At 50.3% G+C, this 20,588-nt stretch overlaps 5 protein-coding genes across 5 annotated transcripts; 2 read left to right on the forward strand and 3 right to left on the reverse strand.

The window, feature by feature from the left end:
* Positions 1-609: 609 nt before the first annotated feature.
* On the forward strand, positions 610-6,199 carry BJY04DRAFT_209168 (transcription factor TFIIIB subunit BRF1; the record flags this gene model as incomplete). The annotated part of the gene is made up of 11 exons (XM_073714086.1): positions 610-1,027; positions 1,082-1,290; positions 1,347-2,598; positions 4,108-4,307; positions 4,370-4,668; positions 4,733-5,007; positions 5,120-5,197; positions 5,302-5,418; positions 5,472-5,610; positions 5,739-5,868; positions 6,026-6,199. 11 exons carry the CDS (start codon positions 610-612, stop codon positions 6,197-6,199), a joined length of 3,291 nt encoding a protein of 1,096 aa, XP_073568503.1.
* Positions 6,200-6,604: 405 nt separating this feature from the next.
* BJY04DRAFT_195418 (uncharacterized protein) lies at positions 6,605-8,759 on the reverse strand. Its single transcript, XM_073712211.1, has one exon. It carries the CDS (start codon positions 8,329-8,331, stop codon positions 7,189-7,191), a length of 1,143 nt encoding a protein of 380 aa, XP_073568504.1. The 5' UTR covers positions 8,332-8,759; the 3' UTR covers positions 6,605-7,188.
* Positions 8,760-9,681: 922 nt separating this feature from the next.
* Positions 9,682-11,461, reverse strand: glfB (UDP-galactofuranose transporter). The gene is made up of 5 exons (XM_073708109.1): positions 11,100-11,461; positions 10,970-11,037; positions 10,682-10,905; positions 10,223-10,630; positions 9,682-10,167 (listed from the first exon to the last, which is right to left on the reverse strand). The coding sequence occupies exons 1-5, from the start codon at positions 11,228-11,230 to the stop codon at positions 9,799-9,801; spliced, it is 1,200 nt and encodes a 399-aa protein (XP_073568505.1). The 5' UTR covers positions 11,231-11,461; the 3' UTR covers positions 9,682-9,798.
* Positions 11,462-14,553: 3,092 nt separating this feature from the next.
* BJY04DRAFT_195425 (protoporphyrinogen/coproporphyrinogen oxidase) lies at positions 14,554-16,813 on the forward strand. Its single transcript, XM_073712212.1, has 6 exons — positions 14,554-14,693; positions 14,770-14,839; positions 14,894-14,974; positions 15,045-15,395; positions 15,455-15,880; positions 15,933-16,813. The coding sequence occupies exons 1-6, from the start codon at positions 14,611-14,613 to the stop codon at positions 16,518-16,520; spliced, it is 1,599 nt and encodes a 532-aa protein (XP_073568506.1). The 5' UTR covers positions 14,554-14,610; the 3' UTR covers positions 16,521-16,813.
* Positions 16,814-18,464: 1,651 nt separating this feature from the next.
* Positions 18,465-20,540, reverse strand: BJY04DRAFT_195427 (uncharacterized protein). The gene is made up of 4 exons (XM_073712213.1): positions 19,729-20,540; positions 19,302-19,663; positions 19,136-19,252; positions 18,465-19,075 (listed from the first exon to the last, which is right to left on the reverse strand). The coding sequence occupies exons 1-4, from the start codon at positions 20,267-20,269 to the stop codon at positions 18,854-18,856; spliced, it is 1,242 nt and encodes a 413-aa protein (XP_073568507.1). The 5' UTR covers positions 20,270-20,540; the 3' UTR covers positions 18,465-18,853.
* Between the last annotated feature and the right edge of the window lie 48 nt (positions 20,541-20,588).

A 20,588-nucleotide genomic window follows, 5' to 3' on the forward strand; every position in this document is an offset into this window, starting at 1 on the left:
GCAGGAGTATGATTTGCGTCATATAAATATTGAATAGACAGTTTAGAATATTTGTTGGTCGTGGGCAGAAAGTGACAGATGCCGGATTCGAACGGGGGACAGCCCGACAGCACGCTGTCGTCCACGTGATCTGCCCACTCAACCACCGACAAAATTTTCCGCCAGCCGCGTCGGTTTCGTGGAGCGCGTCACTCTCCACCATCTTTCCTCTCTCTCTGACTCTTCATCCAACCCTCGCCCGCCGCATCGTCTATCGCCCTCGAATGCGCAATCTAAGCCGTCCTTGACTCCAGATAACAGCTCTTCATTTTCTCAATACTTCTTGCAACTGATTTCTGACGTCCCCGGCTCTTTGCGTACTAGTCCTTCCCCGCGGGACTGCCGAGATAAGAAAATTTGAGGCTTATCTAATCGGGCTTCACCTGCCATATAGATCCCCAGCCGTGATCTATACCTCTAGCATCCGTTTCAGCATCTCGAAATGACCATGTCGATCTAGCAAAGACCATTTCTACTGTCAACTTATTCTGACTGATGCGGAAGCCGTCTATGCGCACATGATCGAGGTCTTCTTAATATATCATCACCCTAATTCCTAATATCGGCTCTATGTCCGCAAGACCCGGCATGCGGCAGCCCATGCCTTCCAGGACTGGCCCTAAACCTCCCGTTGGGCGCCTGGCCAGTCTGAAAAATCCAGGTGCAACGGCCATCAAGCGCCCTCAGCCGATTGCACGGCCTCAGCCGGCGAGGCCTACTACTCACCCAAAGACCGCAACGTGCCCTAACCCAAGTTGTCCTGCCCCACACATCATTGAAGATGACGGCCAGAAGGTCTGTTCTGGGTGTGGTACAGTTGTCAGCGAAGCAAACATTGTCTCGGAAGTTACTTTTGGAGAAACTGCCTCTGGTGCTGCTGTTGTGCAAGGCTCCTTTGTCGGTGAAGATCAAACTCACGTCCGCAGTTTTGGCCCTGGGTTCCAGCGCGGGGGCACTATGGAGAGTCGAGAGATCACGGAACAGAACGGTATATCTCACTCACCATGATATTTACTTACGCATATGAACTGATCATCGACAGGAAACCGTTATATAAATCAACTAGCGCGCGCTTTAATCATCCCTGAAAGTGCCTCGAAGGCTGCTGGCCAAGTCTTCAAGCTCGCTGTAGGGCTTAATTTTATACAAGGTCGTCGAACTAAGACAGTGGCTGCCGTTTGTCTTTATATTGCCTGCCGAAGGCAAGATGGCAACACAGTGATGTTGATTGATTTCGCAGACGTTCTAATGGTGAGCCCTAGATCTAAACAGCAAACGGTTCTAGGTATATGGCTAACCCTTTCTAGATCAACGTCTTCAAACTTGGTCGGACTTATAAATCGCTGTTAGATGAGCTCCGTCTCGGTGGAAACGTATTTTTGATGAATCCCATAGACCCGGAGTCTCTGATATACCGGTTTGCCAAACAGCTTGAATTTGGTCCTTCTACCATGCAGGTGGCTAGCGAAGCTGTGCGCATTGTGCAGCGCATGAATCGTGACTGGATGACAACTGGTCGACGTCCTGCAGGTATTTGTGGAGCCGCTTTGATCCTTGCAGCTCGGATGAACAACTTTCGCCGCACCGTCCGTGAAGTGGTGTATGTTGTGAAGGTGACAGAAATCACCATTAGCCAACGACTTAACGAGTTCAGCTCCACTGAGAGTGGAGAATTGACAGTCGATCAATTTCGCTCCGTACAGCTAGAGAACACACACGACCCGCCCTCCTTCACTCGAGCGAGGGATGGAAGGAAACCGGCTAGAAGTATCAAGACAAAGGCGGCTGAAACGGCTGCTGAGATCGAAGGGGATTTGGACGAACCGGAATTCAGTCCGCCAAGGCGTGTTGACGCAGATGGCTTTGCTATTCCTAGTCTACCAATCGACCCGGCTTTGATACAAGCGGATAAGGAAAGTCAGCTGCCATCGCCCATGTCAGTCACTCCCGAAACCGAGGATTCAACACGCACCAAGAAAAACGGCCGCCCTAAGTTACCCACTCCAACCCCTGAACAAGTAGCTTCGGAAGAAGCACTAGAGAATGAGATGACGGAATACCTCACCACAGGGTCCAATATGGTTGAGAGCATTGAGGGAGGGCCGACCCAGCCGAAGACGGCTGTTTCAGACGATCCCGAGATTGACGAGGCAGAGTTCGAATCTGATCCTGAAGTTTCTCAATGCTTGCTATCTCCTGCTGAAGTTGAAATCAAGGAATGGATCTGGGTTCATGAAAATAAAGACTACCTACGCACACAGCAAGCCAAAGCACTGAAGAGGGCTCTGGCGGAGGCAGATAGCCAACCTGGCGACCGAAAGCCGCGGAAGCGCCGCAAGGGCAGGCTAGGCGACGTACGGTACCTCGAAGGAGAAGGAGAAGACGGGGATGGCCGCAGCACACGAGCTTCTACACCAGCAGAAGCCACTCGCCGAATGCTGGAACGACGGGGCTTCAGTAAGAAGATCAATTATCGCCTCCTTGAGACGCTATTTGGAGAGGAAGGAGGCGAGGAGGCTGCGAAGGATGGTGAGAGTGTAGGACGAAGCCGTAGCCAAAGCGTGGCTTCCAGACGCAGCGCCAGCCTTGAACCTAGCGCAGATACAAAGCGCCCAAGGTTCCTTGGATCCCCTTCAACGCCTGCGAAAGGTGCTGGAATCACCGTTCCAGCAGCAGCTTCGAAATCCGGTCCTATCGAAGACCCAGCGCCACGTAGGGTCCCAGTTCAAAAGGTCGATAACGAATCACCCGAAAAGCCAACGGAAGAGGTCTTGCAAACAGCGTCGGCGGCTCCAGATGCTGATGGCCCCGTTGACGAAGGAGATGATTATGATGAAGATGATGGGGACGATGACGATGGCGTTGATGCCGCGTTCTCCGGCCAGTACAACGACTACTATGATGATGGTAGTGATTATTACGATAGTGACTAGCGGACGTCTAGATACGAGTAAGGCAGCCCACGCTCTACTCGGAACCAATGCAACTTGAACTGCAACGTTCTTACCAACGTTCGCGCTAGTCTCGTCTGCGCGGCTCAAAGTATAAAACCATTGCTAGACGGCAAAAAGCAGCTCCTGCTGTCAAAGCTCTTCCAAAATAGATTATTTTCCTACCACAGTGGCCACAAGAGCGACCGGAGTCCGGATCTACGCCTCGTACTTCCCATCAGTCAGTGAGGCTAGTCCCATCTTGGGCATTGCAGGTTCTTTGCCTACGTATGCCCGCCAGTCCGTCAGGCTTGCCAATTGGATCTGACCATGTCTGACCTCTTGGGACTCTAGGCAAGGGGCGAGTCTACAGTACCCTATTTCAGTCGAGATCTATGTCTTAGCTAGCTCATCCACCGGAAGGTTCACGGGACTCAGAATATCTTGATTCATTGACCCCCTGAGTCATGAGAGCTGAAACGGTCTCAAGCGCCATTGTGGCCACGACATGAGATGCGACTTTTCACTCCGGTTCTTGTGCTCGGACACCTTGACCTCACACCTCGCTATCCATCAGGAATGTTCAAGGACATCGTCCCACTATACAGAATGCAGAAACAAGGCCGCGAGACCGAGCGAGCCCAGGCAACATCGGCTGACTCTACCTCCTTCTTTCATGTCTTTGGCTACGGTAGTATTCCCGGGTTACCCGCGAAGGCTGGTATGAAGGACGTCCTGAATTAGCATGACCAAGGTATATTGCTTCGCCTCTGACGAGCGTTAATATGGAAACCACTTTCCATGCGTTGTGGCAGTATACGCTGCAGATCTCATGCTTGACTTTCCTTATAAGCCTTATGTTTGCGGTTTGAACAAGCCAATCTTCTACCTGTGCACATGTCATAGGCTTCCTTTTTCTCATTTACGGCCGACCAAGCACTTTTGAGGGTCTAAAGTTCAAGTTCGTGCGCTGTTTGTCCATCACCAGGAACATGGTGAAGCTCGAGATGTATGGCAGGGGGCTAGGCCTTCGCATGGCCATTCTGTTCACTTGTCTTGTAGCGTTCGTTCTCTTCGGTAAGGACTCCAAGACACCAGCTGAGGGCGGTAGGCTAACGTGCTATTCCACCATGGTCAGGTTACAACCAAGGGGCTTTTGCAGGCATCCTTGGGAATGAAGACTTCCTTCGGGTTGTGGACTATCCCAGTTCCGCAATCCTTGGGGTGATTGTCGGCATATACAACATAGGTTGCTTGGCTGGTACCGCTGCAGCCTTTCTGACGAGTGATCGTCTTGGCTTTCGAAAGTCCATGTGGATTGCCATGGGTCTCCTAACGGTGAGTTTGACTTCTCATATCTCAACTCAGCAAGGAGGAATTCACTGACACCACCCCACCAGATTGGAGCTATCCCACAAGCATGTGCATATTCTAGGGCCCAGATGCTGGTCTCCCGCTTCATTGGCGGAATCGGGACGGGAATCTTGACCTCGATCGTGCCGGTTTACCAATCTGAGCTCTGTGAGGCGCGGAATCGAGGAATGTATGTATGCAGCCAGCCACTCGCTGTTGGAGTGGGCATCTCGGCCGCCTACTGGTTCGACTATGGAATGAGCTTTGTTCCTGGATCGATTGCTTGGAGGCTACCAGTAGCATTTCAAGTGGTTTTCATCATCACTGTTGCTATTATGGTTGTGGGGTGAGTCTAGTCCATGCCTGTTGAACCTAGACCACTGCTAACAGGGGGGCTGGGCGAACTTAAGACTCCCGGAAAGCCCTCGATGGTTGTGCCGAAGAGGCCAGAATGATGCTGCCGTGCAAGTTCTCTGCGACTTCTATGACAGGCGGTCGAATGACCCTAAAGTCGTCAACGATGTGGACGGTATCTTCAGAGCCAATGAGCTTGACAACCTCCGCGGCGAGTACAAGTGGTCTCAGCTACTCAAGAAGGATGAGATACAGACAGGCCGCCGAGTCTTGCTGGCTTATGGGCTACAGTTCATCAACCAGATGGGAGGTGTCAACATTATCGTCGTAAGTAGTTCTTTGCTTGTTGCGGTAGAAGCTCAACTCTCTGACCTATCTGCAGTCCTATGTCACGACAGGTACGAAACACTCAAACAAGCTAGAACTCTGCTAATCATCTCCAGTGCTTGAAGTAAATGTGGGCCTGGACCCCAAGACCAGTCTGCTTCTTGGAGGTGTTATTCAGGTCATGTTTGTCATTGGTAAGTTCGTCATCCAGCCTCATCCAGCTATGCTTCTCCGTCGCCAACCGCACCATCCTCACACACCGCGTTGAAGAATTCGCCTAGTCTAACTAAACCCATAGGCTCCTTCTATCCCACTTTCTACTCTGATCGTCTTGGCCGGAAAAAACCGATGATGTGGGGATCTTTCGGCCTCTTCATTTGCATGATGATGATCTCCATTCTTCTCTCTTTCAAAGGTTAGTCTTCAAACGATCTTAGCAACCCAAGCCCTAACTCAGTCACAATCAAGGCACACCTCAAGAAACACCCGCGGGATGCGCCTCCGTGGCATTCTTCTTCCTATTCATGCTCATCTTCGGCGCCTCGACGAATTGTATCCCCTGGGTCTATAGCCCGGAACTACTCCCTTTCCACGTCCGGACAAAAGGGTAAGTCTACTTGTCAGCCAAGTCTCTGACATTCCACACCCACGCCCCTTGCTAGCATCCAGCGTGACCACCACCAACCACTCCCGAGTATGGAGTGCCGACAAAGCTAATTGGATCTCCAATAATAGAAATGCTATCGGAATCTCAGCAAACTGGCTGTGGAATTTCTTTGTCGCGATGATCGGGCCGACGCTGATCAATGATCTTCAGTGGAAGGGCTATCTTATCTTTATGTGTCTGAACTTGTCGTTCATCCCGGTACGTTTCTCCCTAGCTCCCAGCGCCCACTCACTCTCCAGCCCTGAACCAGGAGTAAACATGCATACATACTCCAGCCTTCGCAAACCACCCACCACCACCACCACCACCATTGCTATTACTATTGAACTTGCATACTAACATTGGCCACGATCAGATCCTCTACTTCTATTACCCCGAAACCGCAAACCTCAGTCTCGAGGAAATCGACTCCCTATTCATGGTCAAGGGTGCTCGGGCTGCGGATAGCCAGACACCTAGCCCGAATGGGACCGAGCAGATCACGGAGAACGAGCTTAAGGGATCCTCTGTGAAGGGGTGGGAGAAGTAGAAGTGCCTCCCTCGCTCGCTCTTGTTTTCTTCGAGCATGGATCCAAAGGTGCAGTAGGTACTAAGTTTAGGAGATGAAGGTACGCTGTGAAGGAGAGGTAGAGGTGGAGCTCGGGGCAAAAGAGAGACCTACCAAAAGGCATAGCAGAGTATTTCATGGTGGAGAAGGAGCAGGGAAAGGCGCGTGTTATGCTGGCTGGAGAAGGGGAAAAATGGATATCTTTAGGTAGTTGCTTAGTTATTTGGTCAGTAGTCTGTCTTCATGGGGGGCTGTTTTGTAGTAATTGATTGATGGAGTGAGAGCTCAAATGAACTAGGTTATGCATTCTAGAGTAGAACTAATCCTGCGTCCTTTAGACTACTGAGACGTCATTTATTCAGCTGAAAATAGCTGTAGTAGCCGTAGGTTTGGACAGGAAGTTGGATTTGGGCACGAGGTCTCTGAGCTGCAATACCTGATTCAGTTTATGATCAGACGGCGTCACAGCTGAATCATTTCTTTCTTGTATTTGTCTGTATAGGTAGTATCTGTTTTGTTTTGTTTTTTGATATAAGCTGCTGTGTTGAAAGGTTTCAGTAGCCACCAGGACTACCATACGGTCCCAGAGATCGCAAAATGATACGACTTAAGGGGAGAAAATAGGAAGAAATAGCAAAATAATGCAAACGAATCAAAACCAAAGCCAAGCGAAGCCGTGTGTGTACCAGTCGGTTCGAGCAACACCAAATAAAGTTAAAACCCCGAGAGGAAAAAAAAAATAAAGTCTGAGAATCAAGAAAGAAAAAAAGAAAATAATCACAAACATTTGGTCGATATCTTTCGATGACATTTGCAGAAGTGAAAACCACTGGCTTTGTCGAGGTCGGCAGAAATGATGCGTCGTCTAAGTTGTCGGTGTCGCTCAAGCATGTGGTCATACGTCGATTCGAAGTATTGCTTCGTCATGTCAAGCGTCGGTCTATCACGACAAATGACATGTGAAAAGACAATCATAGATCAATGTCCATCCCCGTCCCCAGACCCACGCTTGTACTCAATCCGAAGCCAGCGGTAGGTTGAGCGCACATGGTTTGAAGAAGCGGAAGCCCTGAATCAACAGGGTTTGTTCCTAACACATTTTGGCCATGCTGAGTGACTGATCTAAGTGGCTTGTCGAAGGCATTGAGAATCTCAGTGCCCTCAAACACGACTGGAGATGACCGGAGGTTTCGCAAACAGGAATCCCATGACGTGGCTACGAGCTGGCCTTGGGTGAGATCGTCATTGAAAAGATAGAAAGCAGGCACCTGAGCAGGCCCTGCGAAAGGAATTATTGGCCGCGCGGCCACGAGGTAGGCGTTGAGAGCGCGGTTTTTCATGAGGATCTCCGAATCCCCGAGATACTGAGAGAACTGCCGGTCGACATACTTCTTCCAGCCACGCACAGCCGCAGCCATGTCAACGTCGTCACCCGCTTGAACGCGCTGCCAGCTGATTCCAAGCAGGCGAGTGGCATCATCAACCAAGGGTTCCGCATGTGTAAGAGGATTCGAGCGCGAGGATGTATTAAGGATACGGCGGTTCTCATCAATGTCGTTCTCTAGAAGCTGTCTTTCAAGCCTAGAGGAGGTGATATCGTCGAGACTAGGAGCTGAGGGATCAAGACGTTGCGACTTGCGAGACGCGTCGGTTTGGGACGTAGTGGATTTTGCTGTAGCCATTGCATTGTCTATCGCCTCTTCATACCAAGTTCCTGTTTGGCTTTCTGCAGAGAGCGCCATCCCAGTGCGAGGGTTAATGAGAGTCATGCTTTCTCCATATATAGGCTTCTCTTGAGATACAGGGGCAATGGGAGGAACAGAGACTTTCGGAACTTGCTCAGTGGCATTATCCTCAGCGGCAACATCATCACGCGACCTCTTGCGCGAAGGTTTATGACTCGCTGTAAGGCCTGGAAAGGTCGAAGTTCCAGAGTTCACGCCGGACAGAAAGCCGTTGGAGTGGAAGCCATTCGAGAACGCAGGTCGAGAAGTAACTCCCGGGGAAGAGGCTAGCTTCGGCTGGTGAGGATGTTGGTAGAAAGCATGGTCCGGGGGAGAAGATAGGATCATTGTCGGGCCGTCTCGGAGGGAACTGAGAAGCATTGGGCACATGGCGAAGACGGATCAAGGGCAGTCGAACGCGGTCAGCTTTGCGATGCGACAAGGACGCGAAGAATCCGATCTGTTCAGTTAAGTGAGCTAGACAACAAGGTTAAAACCACCTATTTGTTGCGAGATCCGGCCGGTTAAGGGTCGGAGGCCAATAGGGAGGGCGGTTGCAAAGAGGTGAGACAGAAGATGAGGTAAGTGCTATAGCAGGTGAAGGTCGGTAGGTTGGATGAAGAGAGAAGAATATGCCTAGATAAGGAAGAGAAAAATAGATGGCAGCTAGTTCCAGCAAGAGTAGATGCGAGAGGAAACGATGAGGTGGTGATGGAGAAGGAGGAGGAGGAGGAGGAGGAGAAGTAGTAGAAAGACGCGCGTGAACGAGAAAAGCAAGAAGGAAAGAAGGAAGGGGGAGAGGCTGACTGAGTCCTGACGGATGCGGATGGCAGATGCAGACCAGACTGTGAGAGAGCAATCATGGATGAGCTGCAGATGCGGAGTGCAGCTCTCGGCTGTAATTTTACATGCCTTTACCGTGCCCAGCCCGCTAGATTTGCTGTTTCCCCTGCAACGGCCGGAGCCAGCATACCATACCTTACTGTATCAAGCCGTCCCATGGCGCTGATCCACAGGCTCAGATCGCCCTGCAAGGACTCTGCAACGATTGGCTTTTCGAGACGGGGCTAAATACAATGCAAAGAGCTTGATTGGCTTGTGTAAAGAGCTCGGTCCGCGTGTCGATCCACTTTGGAGTCCTTGTCGCGCCACTGACTTTGCTGATTTGTTGATCCGGTAGACAGGCCGGCTGATGACTTTATTGGTCAATGCCTGATGAACCTGTCTGCAAGTGAGCGGCAATAATGCCTGAGGCAGCAAATTGTCGAGACAATCTTGTTAGAGGTAAGACGGGAGAAGCCCAAAGGTGAAACAATCAACAGTTCTATTTTGCTGGTAGTACGTAAGATACAGTGACTAATAAGAATAGATAAAGGGTAGTAAGGAGGACTGTCAGATCACAAAAGCAATATCCGACACCAGACCTCGTGCTATTTCACATGACAAAAGTTCATCGAGCCAAATCAAAGACAACACAATGATATAAACCCGTGGATTCGACCGCATAACCAAGTTGAGTAAAATGGGTAAAGGAGAAGAGAAACATTGGGTCCGGGGTGTCTGCCAGGCACAGGCTGCATTCCCTGCATGAGGCCGTGCCGAGACGCGCTCCGGATCCCCCATAAAGAACAGACCGCCTCAGCTTGAGGGGCATTAAGTTTCGAAGTGTGGTAAATGGCCATGAGATTCTGTGGAGGCCGCAGTAGCGAAGGAGTGTAAAGAAGAAAAGATTTTGTCGTTCAACATCTTAGCCTCACCGAAGCATCAAAAACAGCTTCACGGTGCAGCCATGGCGTTTCCCGAGGTTTCATCGGAAGACGCTACGGCACCACACCTGAATTCTGTTACCCAGCGCATCTAAGCATTGCCGGCGGTGGCTCCGCCGAGCATGCCCTTGACGCTAGCCACGGACTCGGGAGCGTAGCTGGGAGCCATGGAGCCGACGAACAGGAAGAAGCTAAGAAGAGCAGCACCGATAATCACGAACCTGCGCTGGGCGGGGTGTGTGACGCCGTATTCGGCCCAAGCTCGGCCGGCCTGGCTGGTGTATTCTCTGATCTTCTCACCACCAAGCTTGTAGTAGACGAGACCGATTAGAGCAATCGAATAACCGAAGAACTGCAAAGGAGTGACCGGGGTGTTCCAGATCATCATTGAGGCAACGACCAGGAGGATATCCTTGAGAACACCGCAAAGAGTCATGACCAGCGAAGAAGTCTTGCCGATCTGTGGTCTTCGTTAGCAGTTGCTCGAATACATGCATTCCCCAAATTCCGCTTACCAAGAAGACAACGGAAACGTTCAACAAAAAAGCAACAATGGCGTTGGCCAGAAGGGTCCACAATCCGACGTTGTAGATGTGGTCCATGGTCAGGGTGGGGACTTCAAGGAACAGAGCGGTCACACCGTTCATCACAGCGCAAACGGGAGCGAAGTAGTAAAGAGAGACCAGAGGGTCCATCTTGTACTCGGCGGAGCTGAGAAGGCGCTGCACCATAACCAAGCGGGTGGCCTCGAAAATGATACCGCCAATCTGGAAAAGGAAACCAATGAAGACGAACTTGATTTCACCGAACGAGGCGATGACAACACCAAGAACGATAATACCGACGTTGGTGAGGACTTTGAGATTGACCGGAGCCATGCCCATGCCCCAAGTGGCAAGCAAGACAGCAACGGGGGTGGTCGCCTGAAAGCAGAATTAGCAACAATTTCAACCTGGGACGCACTTTCATCGTACCTTGAGCATTTGGATAAAAGCCACAGATAGATACAAGTATGTCACATTACCACAGATCAGACTCAAGCTGAAAAAGAGACCAATGGGGACGATAGCGCGGAGGTAAACACGGCCAGTCATCTTTACAGTCTTGCGGCCATCGAGAAGGTTTGTGGTGCGAGCGAGAAGCTGGGTCATGAAGGTCGCAAAAGCCAAGTGCCATGTGGTGAGAATAATCGGAAAACCTGTTGGAGCAATACCAGTCAGTTTTTTTCTCTCGAAATGTTAGAATAGGGGGGTAGCACTCACGGAAGTTGGCATAATCGAGGATATGCTTGTTGAACAGGATAACACTAGAGCTCAGAGTGATCCAGGTACTGAATTTGTAGTCTTAGTATGGTCGTTCAGAAAAAGCGCTTCAGTTTCGTGGTCGACTCACGCAACATAGACTGCAGGATGGAAGGTGGGCTTAGGAGGCTCCGACTTCTCAGCAGCAGGGTTGACGGTAGGCAGAGTGGGCTCCGGACGAGAGACCTCGCCGGAGGTTCTGACTTTCTCTTCGGAACTCATATTGAAAGCGCGAGCTTGGTCTGATAGGAAGCGTTGAAAGTCGAACGGTCGCGGCCGTGAAAGGCTGCTCGGATTAAACTGTGCGGAGGCCAGGGGGGCAACGTGTTTAAGAATAAAGTGTGAAAGGAGAAGGCGGAAAGCAGAGCGACAATATTAGGATGGCGAGGTCAAAGAGGGCTAACGAGTGTGTGTCTAGAGTTGGACGAAGGTAGCAAAGGAAAATAGAGGGCAAACAAGAAGAGACTGGACGAGGAGCAAGATAAGAGCCTGGTAAGAGGAGCGGGGAGGAGAGGAAGGGGAGAGGAGGTGCAGTTGAAGAGGGAAGCTGCGCAAGAGAGAGGCTTGGGGGCCTGGAATAATGATGACCTTTCGTTGGACCAAAGTGCGGCACGGGTGGGCTTAGGGAGTTCTTGTGTGGATTATTTCGGTAACTTGGAAGCTGAAGTCAGAAGGGGAAACAAGATGGATGGATGGATGGATGGATGGAAGAATAATGGAAGAGCAAAGAGGGGATCCGCAAGTTGTCCTCAACTCTCAAGTCCTTTGGGAGATCTCGCGCAGGTGGCTGAAGATGATGAATTGAGCTTGCGACTGGCCGGGAATGCCACTCGGTGTTTGCGTACGACGACTTTTCCAGCTCTTCGGATACTTTCACGAATTTCAGGCGGTAATATTTCGCCAGTGGAGAGCAGACCCAGACGCTCCCCAGAGGCGGTTACTCAATGATAATAGACGACACGCTACTCCTACTCCGTACACTTTGGTCTTCGCCTTTCCGATGGATTGTTCTTATTATTATTAATCTGAGGAGCTGTTTCGACTTTCTAGCCTCTATGCCAGAATGTGAAGCTTGCGGCGGTGACATCTTTTATGTTTCAGCGTTCACTGTATTGTATGGTTCCATACCGCCCGCCTCGTTGGTAAATGCAAGCAAATCTAAACTTGATTGCCTGAGCTTGACTTCTGATTAGCCATCACTGACAGTATCGTATCTTACAGAACTCTCCATAGATTTGCGGGACAGCTTGGAGGCGAAGCCGCCCAGAGTGCATGATGCGGCGGCGGGCGCTGTTGAGACAAATTTCTGGTCTTCAAAGTTCATCCTGTCGAAAATCTGTTTCAAGTTCTTGCCTTTTGAGTGTGGGTCATGGCAGACAATACATGAATGGCCATTGCGCTCGTGGCGAGTGTCAATCCAAGACCCCACAAGAGTGGCCTCCATCGCCCCTTTTCCGCATGAAGGCTCTCTTTAGGCCTTTGGCACCAAGGTCCAACCGTCGAAATCTCGAAGGCCTCGATAGGCTCGATTCGCCTCGACAATCCAGACCCTGTTTCCTAATTGAGTGATTGGTCTCTTGGAAGTTGCCCCTCTAACGAAACCTGTCGCTTTCTTCAAAGACATTCGACAGAAAAGGTCGCAGGATTGATCAGCTCGTCTCAATTTTACAGCAATAAAACCAGCGATGCTGATCAACATTAACATTTCGACACCGACTTATTTGGCACAGGAAGCATTACGCAAGCTGGCTGGAGCCAAGCGCTCAGTTACCCGCGTCGCCCGGGCACTTGTTCCATAGTGTCCCCGCCAGAGTCCCTGTCCTGTGGAGACTGCTGCAGCGATCTGATGGCCGCTGGGTCCTTGCGCCATCACCGTGATGGGATCGCGCTCACATCCGTTAAGGGGATGAGTTTCAACCAGAGACCGTCGTGAAATCGCTTCAGAGTGTGCCCTCGAGACAGATTGAGGATTATATCAAATTTTTCGTCTGGGAACCTGTTACAGAGCTGCTCATCATCCGGCTCGATATACTCCGCAATGACTGAAGGTTCAAGAGAGTGTGATCCGTGCTCAGACACAAGCGTTGAATGTCGCGGATAGATCCTCATCTTCTCACAGGCTAACAGCAACAGTGAAGCGTCCTTTGCCCCGATCTTCATGGTTTGAAACTCGCCATGCTCGACGTCAGCGAGTCAACGCTCCCGGATAGTAGACGATGTCATTCAGTTTCGGATGGAGATCTTCCCTATCCTTCCCCTCTTGGATGTGACAATCAGTGGACCCTGCCTCAGAATTGTGCTGCCGCCTCGCATCCAAACTTCCAATATCAGCTCTGAAAGGGGCCTTTGACGGGTTTTGATCAACTGTTGCCTTGGCATTAAATCCGAGGCGTACGTATACTACGTACCCGTCTCCATACCCCGTTGTACAGACGGGATGCTCCGCCGTCTGCTTTTGCAATAGGTCCGCGGATGCGACAGCAATGAACATCCAGGCCCTTATCTCCAGATTCGCTATATTCCGTAGATGAGAGTTACAAGCGCATCATGCCGTTCTCGAATGGAAGAATCGTTGTGCTTTCAGGTTCACCAACGCCACCCATCCGTTGTTTCACGGCGAACACTGTGATTTGAGATTCAAAACTTGAACTCGTTTCTTTATGCCATTGACATCGCTTTGCTTGTGCAATGTATTTTACGCTTGAAAGAGCATATCTTGAGGCGAGACGGGGCAGAAGGTCATCTGCAAGATACCTCGATGAGGCTATTAACTTCCGGTCAGTTTGTTGGTAACGAGCTATATATATACTGGTATGTATTTATATAGAACCGGCTAATATAGGACTGACGCGGCGGCAATCTCCCGGTTTCAGGGTTCGCAACCACCTGACACCCCTTGCAGTCAGTCAGTGTCTTTAAGTGCTTAGGGTTAAATAATATATAGGTACAACGACAGGCATGTCGACACGAAGATAAGGCTTGAGGCCCAGGGAGGACCAATTGGAGGCGATATCCACGAACAACCAAGAAGTACTGAGAAGTTTTTCCCACCATCCTAATACATGGGGACTTCGTACACTGGCTGTTCAAGGGCTGCTGAAGGGCATCCAACGAGGTATCAGAAGAAGCGCAGATGGCGCAAGAAACGATCGTAAAGGTAGACGGTTGGCCACCAAGAAGCGATTGCCAGAGGATAGCAGAGACCCATCCTGAGCCTTGGGGTCTGATTTGGCCTCCCCCTTTTTTTCTTCACCGTGTCCAAGGTACAAGGCTCAACCACGACCGTGCGTGATGTCTGAATGGCCGCGAATCACGACCAATAAATCTAACATTAATTCTTAATCTCAATCCGATTCCATAGAACCATTCGAGATCTCGAGCTGTGAGTAGTCTCGGGGTGGAAATTTGAAACAGGCACACACCCCACAACAATAGTCCAGCCAGCTTCGTCACGTTTTCCGACCGCCGCCCGCCGCCCGCAAAAAAGGTTATTATTATTATTACACCCACCTTCCTCTTCCTCACCGTCTTCTCCTCCCCCTCAATTCATTCTCCCGCCTTTCTTTAAATACCTGCAGTTGCTCTGCAGCCCCCTCTCTTCTATGCTCAACCTAGCCCGCAAGACCTTAAACCGCGTTCCCAGCTTTCAGGATATCCTACAAGGCAGGATGACCCACCCCGATATGTAAGGAGCTCCCTCCACTTGCTGCCTCCTCAGGGGTTATCAGGGACGAGACTGACCACCTTGCTTTCCTCTACAGCTCAGTTGACGTCCTCGTCATCGGTGCTGGCCCAACTGGCTTGGGTGCCGCGAAGCGTCTCAATCAGATCGTACGAACCCTATTCCTACTGCGCGCGAGGCCGGTCTCCTAACAATTGCTCTAGAACGGCCCCTCATGGCTGATTGTCGACTCCAATGAGACCCCTGGTGGTCTCGCCTCTACCGATGTCACACCCGAAGGCTTCGTACGTGGACCCTTCTTTCGCTAATAAGACGTAATGCCCACATACCGATCCGAAACTAACACAATTACAGCTTTACGATGTCGGTGGCCACGTTATCTTCTCCCACTACAAGTACTTTGATGATTGTATCAACGAAGCTCTTCCCAAGGATGAGGACTGGTACGAGCACCAGCGTATCTCCTACGTACGCTGCAAGGAACAATGGGTCCCCTACCCTTTCCAGAACAACATTTCCATGCTTCCCAAAGAGGAACAGGTCAAGTGCATTGACGGCATGATTGATGCCGCTCTCGAGGCTCGTGTGGCAAACACCAAGCCTAAGGACTTCGACGAGTGGATTGTGCGCATGATGGGAACTGGCATTGCCGATCTTTTCATGCGACCATATAACTATAAGGTCTGGGCTGTGCCTACGACCAAGGTAAGCTATCCTGTTTATCCCTAAAAATTCACCATTTGCTAACAGCGCGCGCTATTCAGATGCAATGCGCTTGGCTCGGTGAACGTGTCGCCGCTCCTAACCTGAAGGCTGTGACTACCAATGTTATCCTCAACAAGACCGCCGGTAACTGGGGTCCTAACGCTACATTCCGTTTCCCCGCTCGCGACGGTACTGGTGGTATCTGGATTGCCGTTGCCAACACTCTCCCCAAGGAGAACACTCGCTTCGGTGATAAGGGCAAGGTCGTCAAGGTCAACGCTAAGAACAAGACGGTCACGCTGGGTGATGGTACCACCGTCGGCTACCAGAAGCTCGTCTCCACCATGTCCGTGGACTACCTCGCTGAGCAGATCGGCGACCAGCAATTGGTCAGCCTAACCAAGGAGCTCTTCTACTCCTCCACCCACGTTATCGGTGTTGGTATCCGCGGATCTCGCCCTGAGAGAATCGGCGACAAGTGCTGGGTAAGATGCAGCCAACTCCTCGTCAATATCTTCACCACTAACATTTATGCAGCTCTACTTCCCCGAGGACAACTGCCCCTTTTACCGCGCCACCATCTTCTCCAACTACTCTCCCTACAACCAGCCTGAGGCGTCCAAGAAGCTCCCCACTCTGCAGCTTGCCGACGGCTCCAAGCCCAAGAGCACCGAGGCTCAAGAGGGTCCTTACTGGTCTATCATGCTTGAAGTCTCCGAGTCTTCAATGAAGCCCGTTAACTACGAGACCCTTCTCGCCGAGTCCATTCAGGGTCTCGTCAACACCGAGATGCTCCAGCCTGGTGATGAGATCGTCTCCACTTACCACCGCCGCTTCGACCACGGATATCCCACACCATCCTTGGAGCGTGAGGGCGCTCTTACCCAAATCTTGCCTAAGCTGCAGGAGCTGGATATCTGGTCCCGTGGCCGTTTCGGTAGCTGGCGCTATGAGGTCGGCAACCAGGACCACTCATTCATGCTCGGTGTTGAGGCCGTTGATAACATCGTCAACGGCTCGGTCGAGCTGACCCTCAACTACCCTGACTTCGTCAACGGCCGGCAAAACACCGAGAGGCGCCTAGTTGATGGTGCTCAGGCTTTTGCTAAGAACAAGGCCCAGTAAAGTAATAAAGCACAGACCTTTTTCTCTCTTCTGGGTGCTTGATTAATGGACTTTACTTATAGACTTCTTTGTCGAAATTAATACTGAATGACTATGACTATGGAGGACGACAGACATTGAATACATGGACGGGGATTTAGATAAAGATTACCGGCTTGAGGCCTTTTACCACCTTTTCAACTACCACTTTTCTCATGAGCATTCCTCGTGCTCTTGCTTTTTCGAAGCGATTTTGGGGACGTTTAGCATATATTTAGATATCTATTCCCGAATTTACTATTGTTTCAGTGCTACCTTCGTTGAACTTCTATATCTCCGTATATCCACTCGTGTTAGGGCAGTGCTCCCTTCAAACACTTCTGCCTAACATACTGTACCAAGCACTCAACCGAGGACAATAGTGTTCCTTTATGGCTAATCGAGATACCAGTACTAGGGTAAGCAAGAGCTGCCATAGACTTGGGCTTTGAATACCTCTAGCTTATTTCCTCATGTTTGATTGTTCACTGATCAGATGGCTCAATAGTCCCAGAGACTCGATGTCTAAAACCAGGGAGAGTCTTGTCATTGCAGAGGAGATTAGGTGTTACATATTCCACCACAGGCTAACTTCTTCTCCTTGTGCTTTTTTTCTGGCCCCCATCTCCTTCCTACCAATCTCAATTACAGAAGGCTTCTCGAGTTTCTTTGGTTGGTAGAGTTCGGGGTTGGACCTCGTTTCCAACAACAGTAAGGATTACCACTCATTCGCATGTTCAAATGGGCTCTATATCTATAGCACTGGGCGATAGCTAACACCGAGCTCAAAAAAAAAAAAACAGTTTCAACAAAAGCTACGCCTATCCCACATCCTCCGCCACTGCTAAATAGATATTTCATACCAAACATGGGATCCTCTGTTACTGGAGCCTCGCACTCCTCGCAGGAATCAGACGCTCTCAGTACCAGCAATGGCGAATACCGATACCACGAGTACCGATTTGGCGAACGAGACATGAACTGGGCGCAATGGCTTGCGGAGCTCGAGCCCGAAGACACAACGGTCGCCGATCTCGAAAGGTTCCCTGAAACCCAGAGTCCGCACGAACAGTTTGGTGACATGGACTGGACTTTCTTAGGGGACGTCGACACCGACCCTGACGACCGCTCCGACGCATCCAGCGTCTCAGCCATTTCGGTCGAGGACATCGCAAAGCAAGAAGGCTCGGAAGACACCTCATCCCTTACAGGTACCGAGGCCACAACCACAACCAACCACCGACTAGGCACTCCCCTCAGGGAAGCCGACATCCGCGACCTTAAGCGCTTCACACTCCTCACCTACCCAGGAGAATGCCTTGTCGAGCTCCCCCAAGTTAAGCAGTTCTTAACCAGCACAACTAAAGAGACCCTCCTCCAGATCCTTGCCAGACTCTGGGACCTCGACAATGCCACCGTTATGGGCTACAAAACCATCAGCAATATCTTCGTTCAGCACGACTCGATGACAAAAATACAGCTGATTACCAACGCCTTTGCGCACCCCATTGAGGAGGATAGCGAGGTTGATGTGTATAAGGTGCTGAGCGCCATGGATATTGAGACGCTGAGAGGCCATGCGGAGGATGTGTTTGCGGTATCGGACCATTATTCTATCTTTGATCTCATGGTTCCTGGAGGGTTCGATAATGAGACGGCTATGGCGGAATTGTATGGCTCTGCTATTACGATGGGGGGGATTGACAGGGAGGGATTTGGGTTGGATGCGGAGGAGTGGTGGGATGAAATGGGCGAAGGCTTGCCGCTCTTTGAATGAATGAGAGTAGGATACAGAGACTTTGTCCTCTGGACGTTGCTTATATCGATGTCATCTAGCTCCTTCTCGGTTCCTCAAAACGTTATCAGAGTAAGGATGCTCTGCTCGCAAAATCTAGGGCTCAAATCCAGTAGTGAATGAGCCTTTTGCCTGCATCAACTGTTTTTATTTCTACTAATCTAGGAAAACTGGCTAAAGAATACGGCTTCTTGGTAGCATAAACAAAGATGATTGACCCTCCTTCTCAGCCCCCAGATATTATATTCGCTCGTCCCTAGCTTTATCCAGCTCGGAAAGACACTCTGGTTAGTTCATATTCCAGATTGTCGTTCCAATCATCGGCAAATAAAGGACAAAAAAAGAAGACTCATATATTGATAACGAAAGGGCAAGCCAAACAGTCAATATCCGTGGTCTAGCTCTGTGGCAAGCTTTGTGATGTACTCTTCGAAGGCAGCGGCATCTACTATTGCTGGGTGCATGAGTTGACCGAGCTTTGACAGAAGTTAGCAGTGTTCTGAAAATTTTGATGGAGTTGTCAAACCGGTCCATCTGAGTTGTGGTTCCGTCTGCCTTGCTTTGGCGGCAAAGTACCGTGCCCTTCCATAATTCTGCAATATTGATCTGTGGTATCGTGATCAGAGGTGCCAGAGTCAGGGAACATTGCCGAAATGAATGGGTCCTGAAACAGCCCGCGCGAAGGAGGTTGTCCGGTGGTTCTTTCTGGTGCGATGTTCTCTTGACTTTCTAGTTGAGACTGCTGTTCACAAAAAAAAAGTTAGCATATAGAGCTTCCCCAAAACATCACATAGTTACTTACAAGAGCAGCTGTTTGTTCATTGTCTGACTCAAGCAGGTGTTGACTAGCGTGAGTAGCTTGTAAGGTGTTTTGATAGACTAGGTCGCTGGTGTCTTGATCTTTATTGGTTTCCGCATCCTTTGTATCTATCAGTCAAATGCGATGAGGGCTCTCAACAGGTACTCACCACTTCATCAGGCGGGGCATCGTTTCTTTCAGTTGAGATAATTGAAGAACCCTGAATGGGAGACAGCTGAGGTACAAGACTGCCTTGATCAGAGGTTGGCGCAGCGAGGAACTCCTGAGCTTGAGCTTCAAAAATACTCATTTCATCGAAAACTGTCTCATGTGGCTCCTTGCCTGCGGAAGAAGACCCTGTGTGATCGGGATATTCCATTTGTGCTGATGAGGGTGCGGCTTTAAGGGGAACAAGGTGCAATCCTGATAAATCGCTCGGAGGATGTTCAAGAATTGTGGTATTCGAAAGACCTTTGGATCTCCGACCTGTTTGGGGGCTGTTCAAGAACGATGAGATAAGGCGAGGGTTTCCTTGAGAGAATATTGTGTTAGGATCATTAGCGATATCTAGCAACAAGAGGGTTTGAAAGAGTTACCTGAATCATTCACTGCGCACGTGTGCCCAGTCAGCTCAAGGAATAAGTTAGCTAAGAGCCTTGCAAGAATACTGGTCTCGTCCCCATCATCGGATGGTGGAAGTGGCGCTGTGTTGAACAAGGACTCTGAATGATTGTGTTGGGATGTCTGCAGCATCAGATCGAGGGAATTTCTATGTGGATGAGCATCTCTTGCAGATTGTAAACCCCACTGCTGTGAACCATTGTATGCTTTATCTCTAAGATTGTTGTCGTCAAGAGAGTCTCTTTCTTCCCCCTGTTCTAGTGGACCGCTTCCTGCCATCGTCTGTGACTGAGTCTCATCGCACTCGGACTCGAACAAAGTTTCTGGTGGAGAAAAACTGTCTGACTCCAGGAAGAGTCCGTCTTCGTCGTCCTCGTCTCCATCATAGCTGTTTCCGGACCCTGTACGTTGCTGATGCCACTTGACAAGCTGTTCGTTTCGCGAGAAGATGCTGTCGATGTGAAAGCGGAGGTCGTCCTCGGTGAGGGCAATGCAGGTGGGTTTGGACCGCAGCATTGCGGAGGATGTTGAAGGTCTACATAAATTCAAGGCTTTACTGGGATTTTAGACAGAGTCGTCGTTGGGGATTTGATCCCTCGTCTAAAAGAAGGAAGGTGCGAGGATGATTTCCGAAATAGGAAGTTGTATGGGCCGCGGAGGAGGTGAACTTTACAGCGGCATCAGTATCCAGAATTCTACCTAATTCTCAGCACCACTGTGATAATCGTTAGAAAGATGCAAGGTACTCCGTAGTAAATGGCCTATATATATAGGCCACACAAGATTGATGACGAACAGTGGAGTGGCTCAGTCAAGCTCAAGCCGTGACTGACGA

This window comes from Aspergillus karnatakaensis (genome assembly GCF_047715665.1).
Source record: "Aspergillus karnatakaensis strain CBS 102800 unplaced genomic scaffold BJY04scaffold_44, whole genome shotgun sequence".
Taxonomy (NCBI): domain Eukaryota; kingdom Fungi; phylum Ascomycota; class Eurotiomycetes; order Eurotiales; family Aspergillaceae; genus Aspergillus; species Aspergillus karnatakaensis.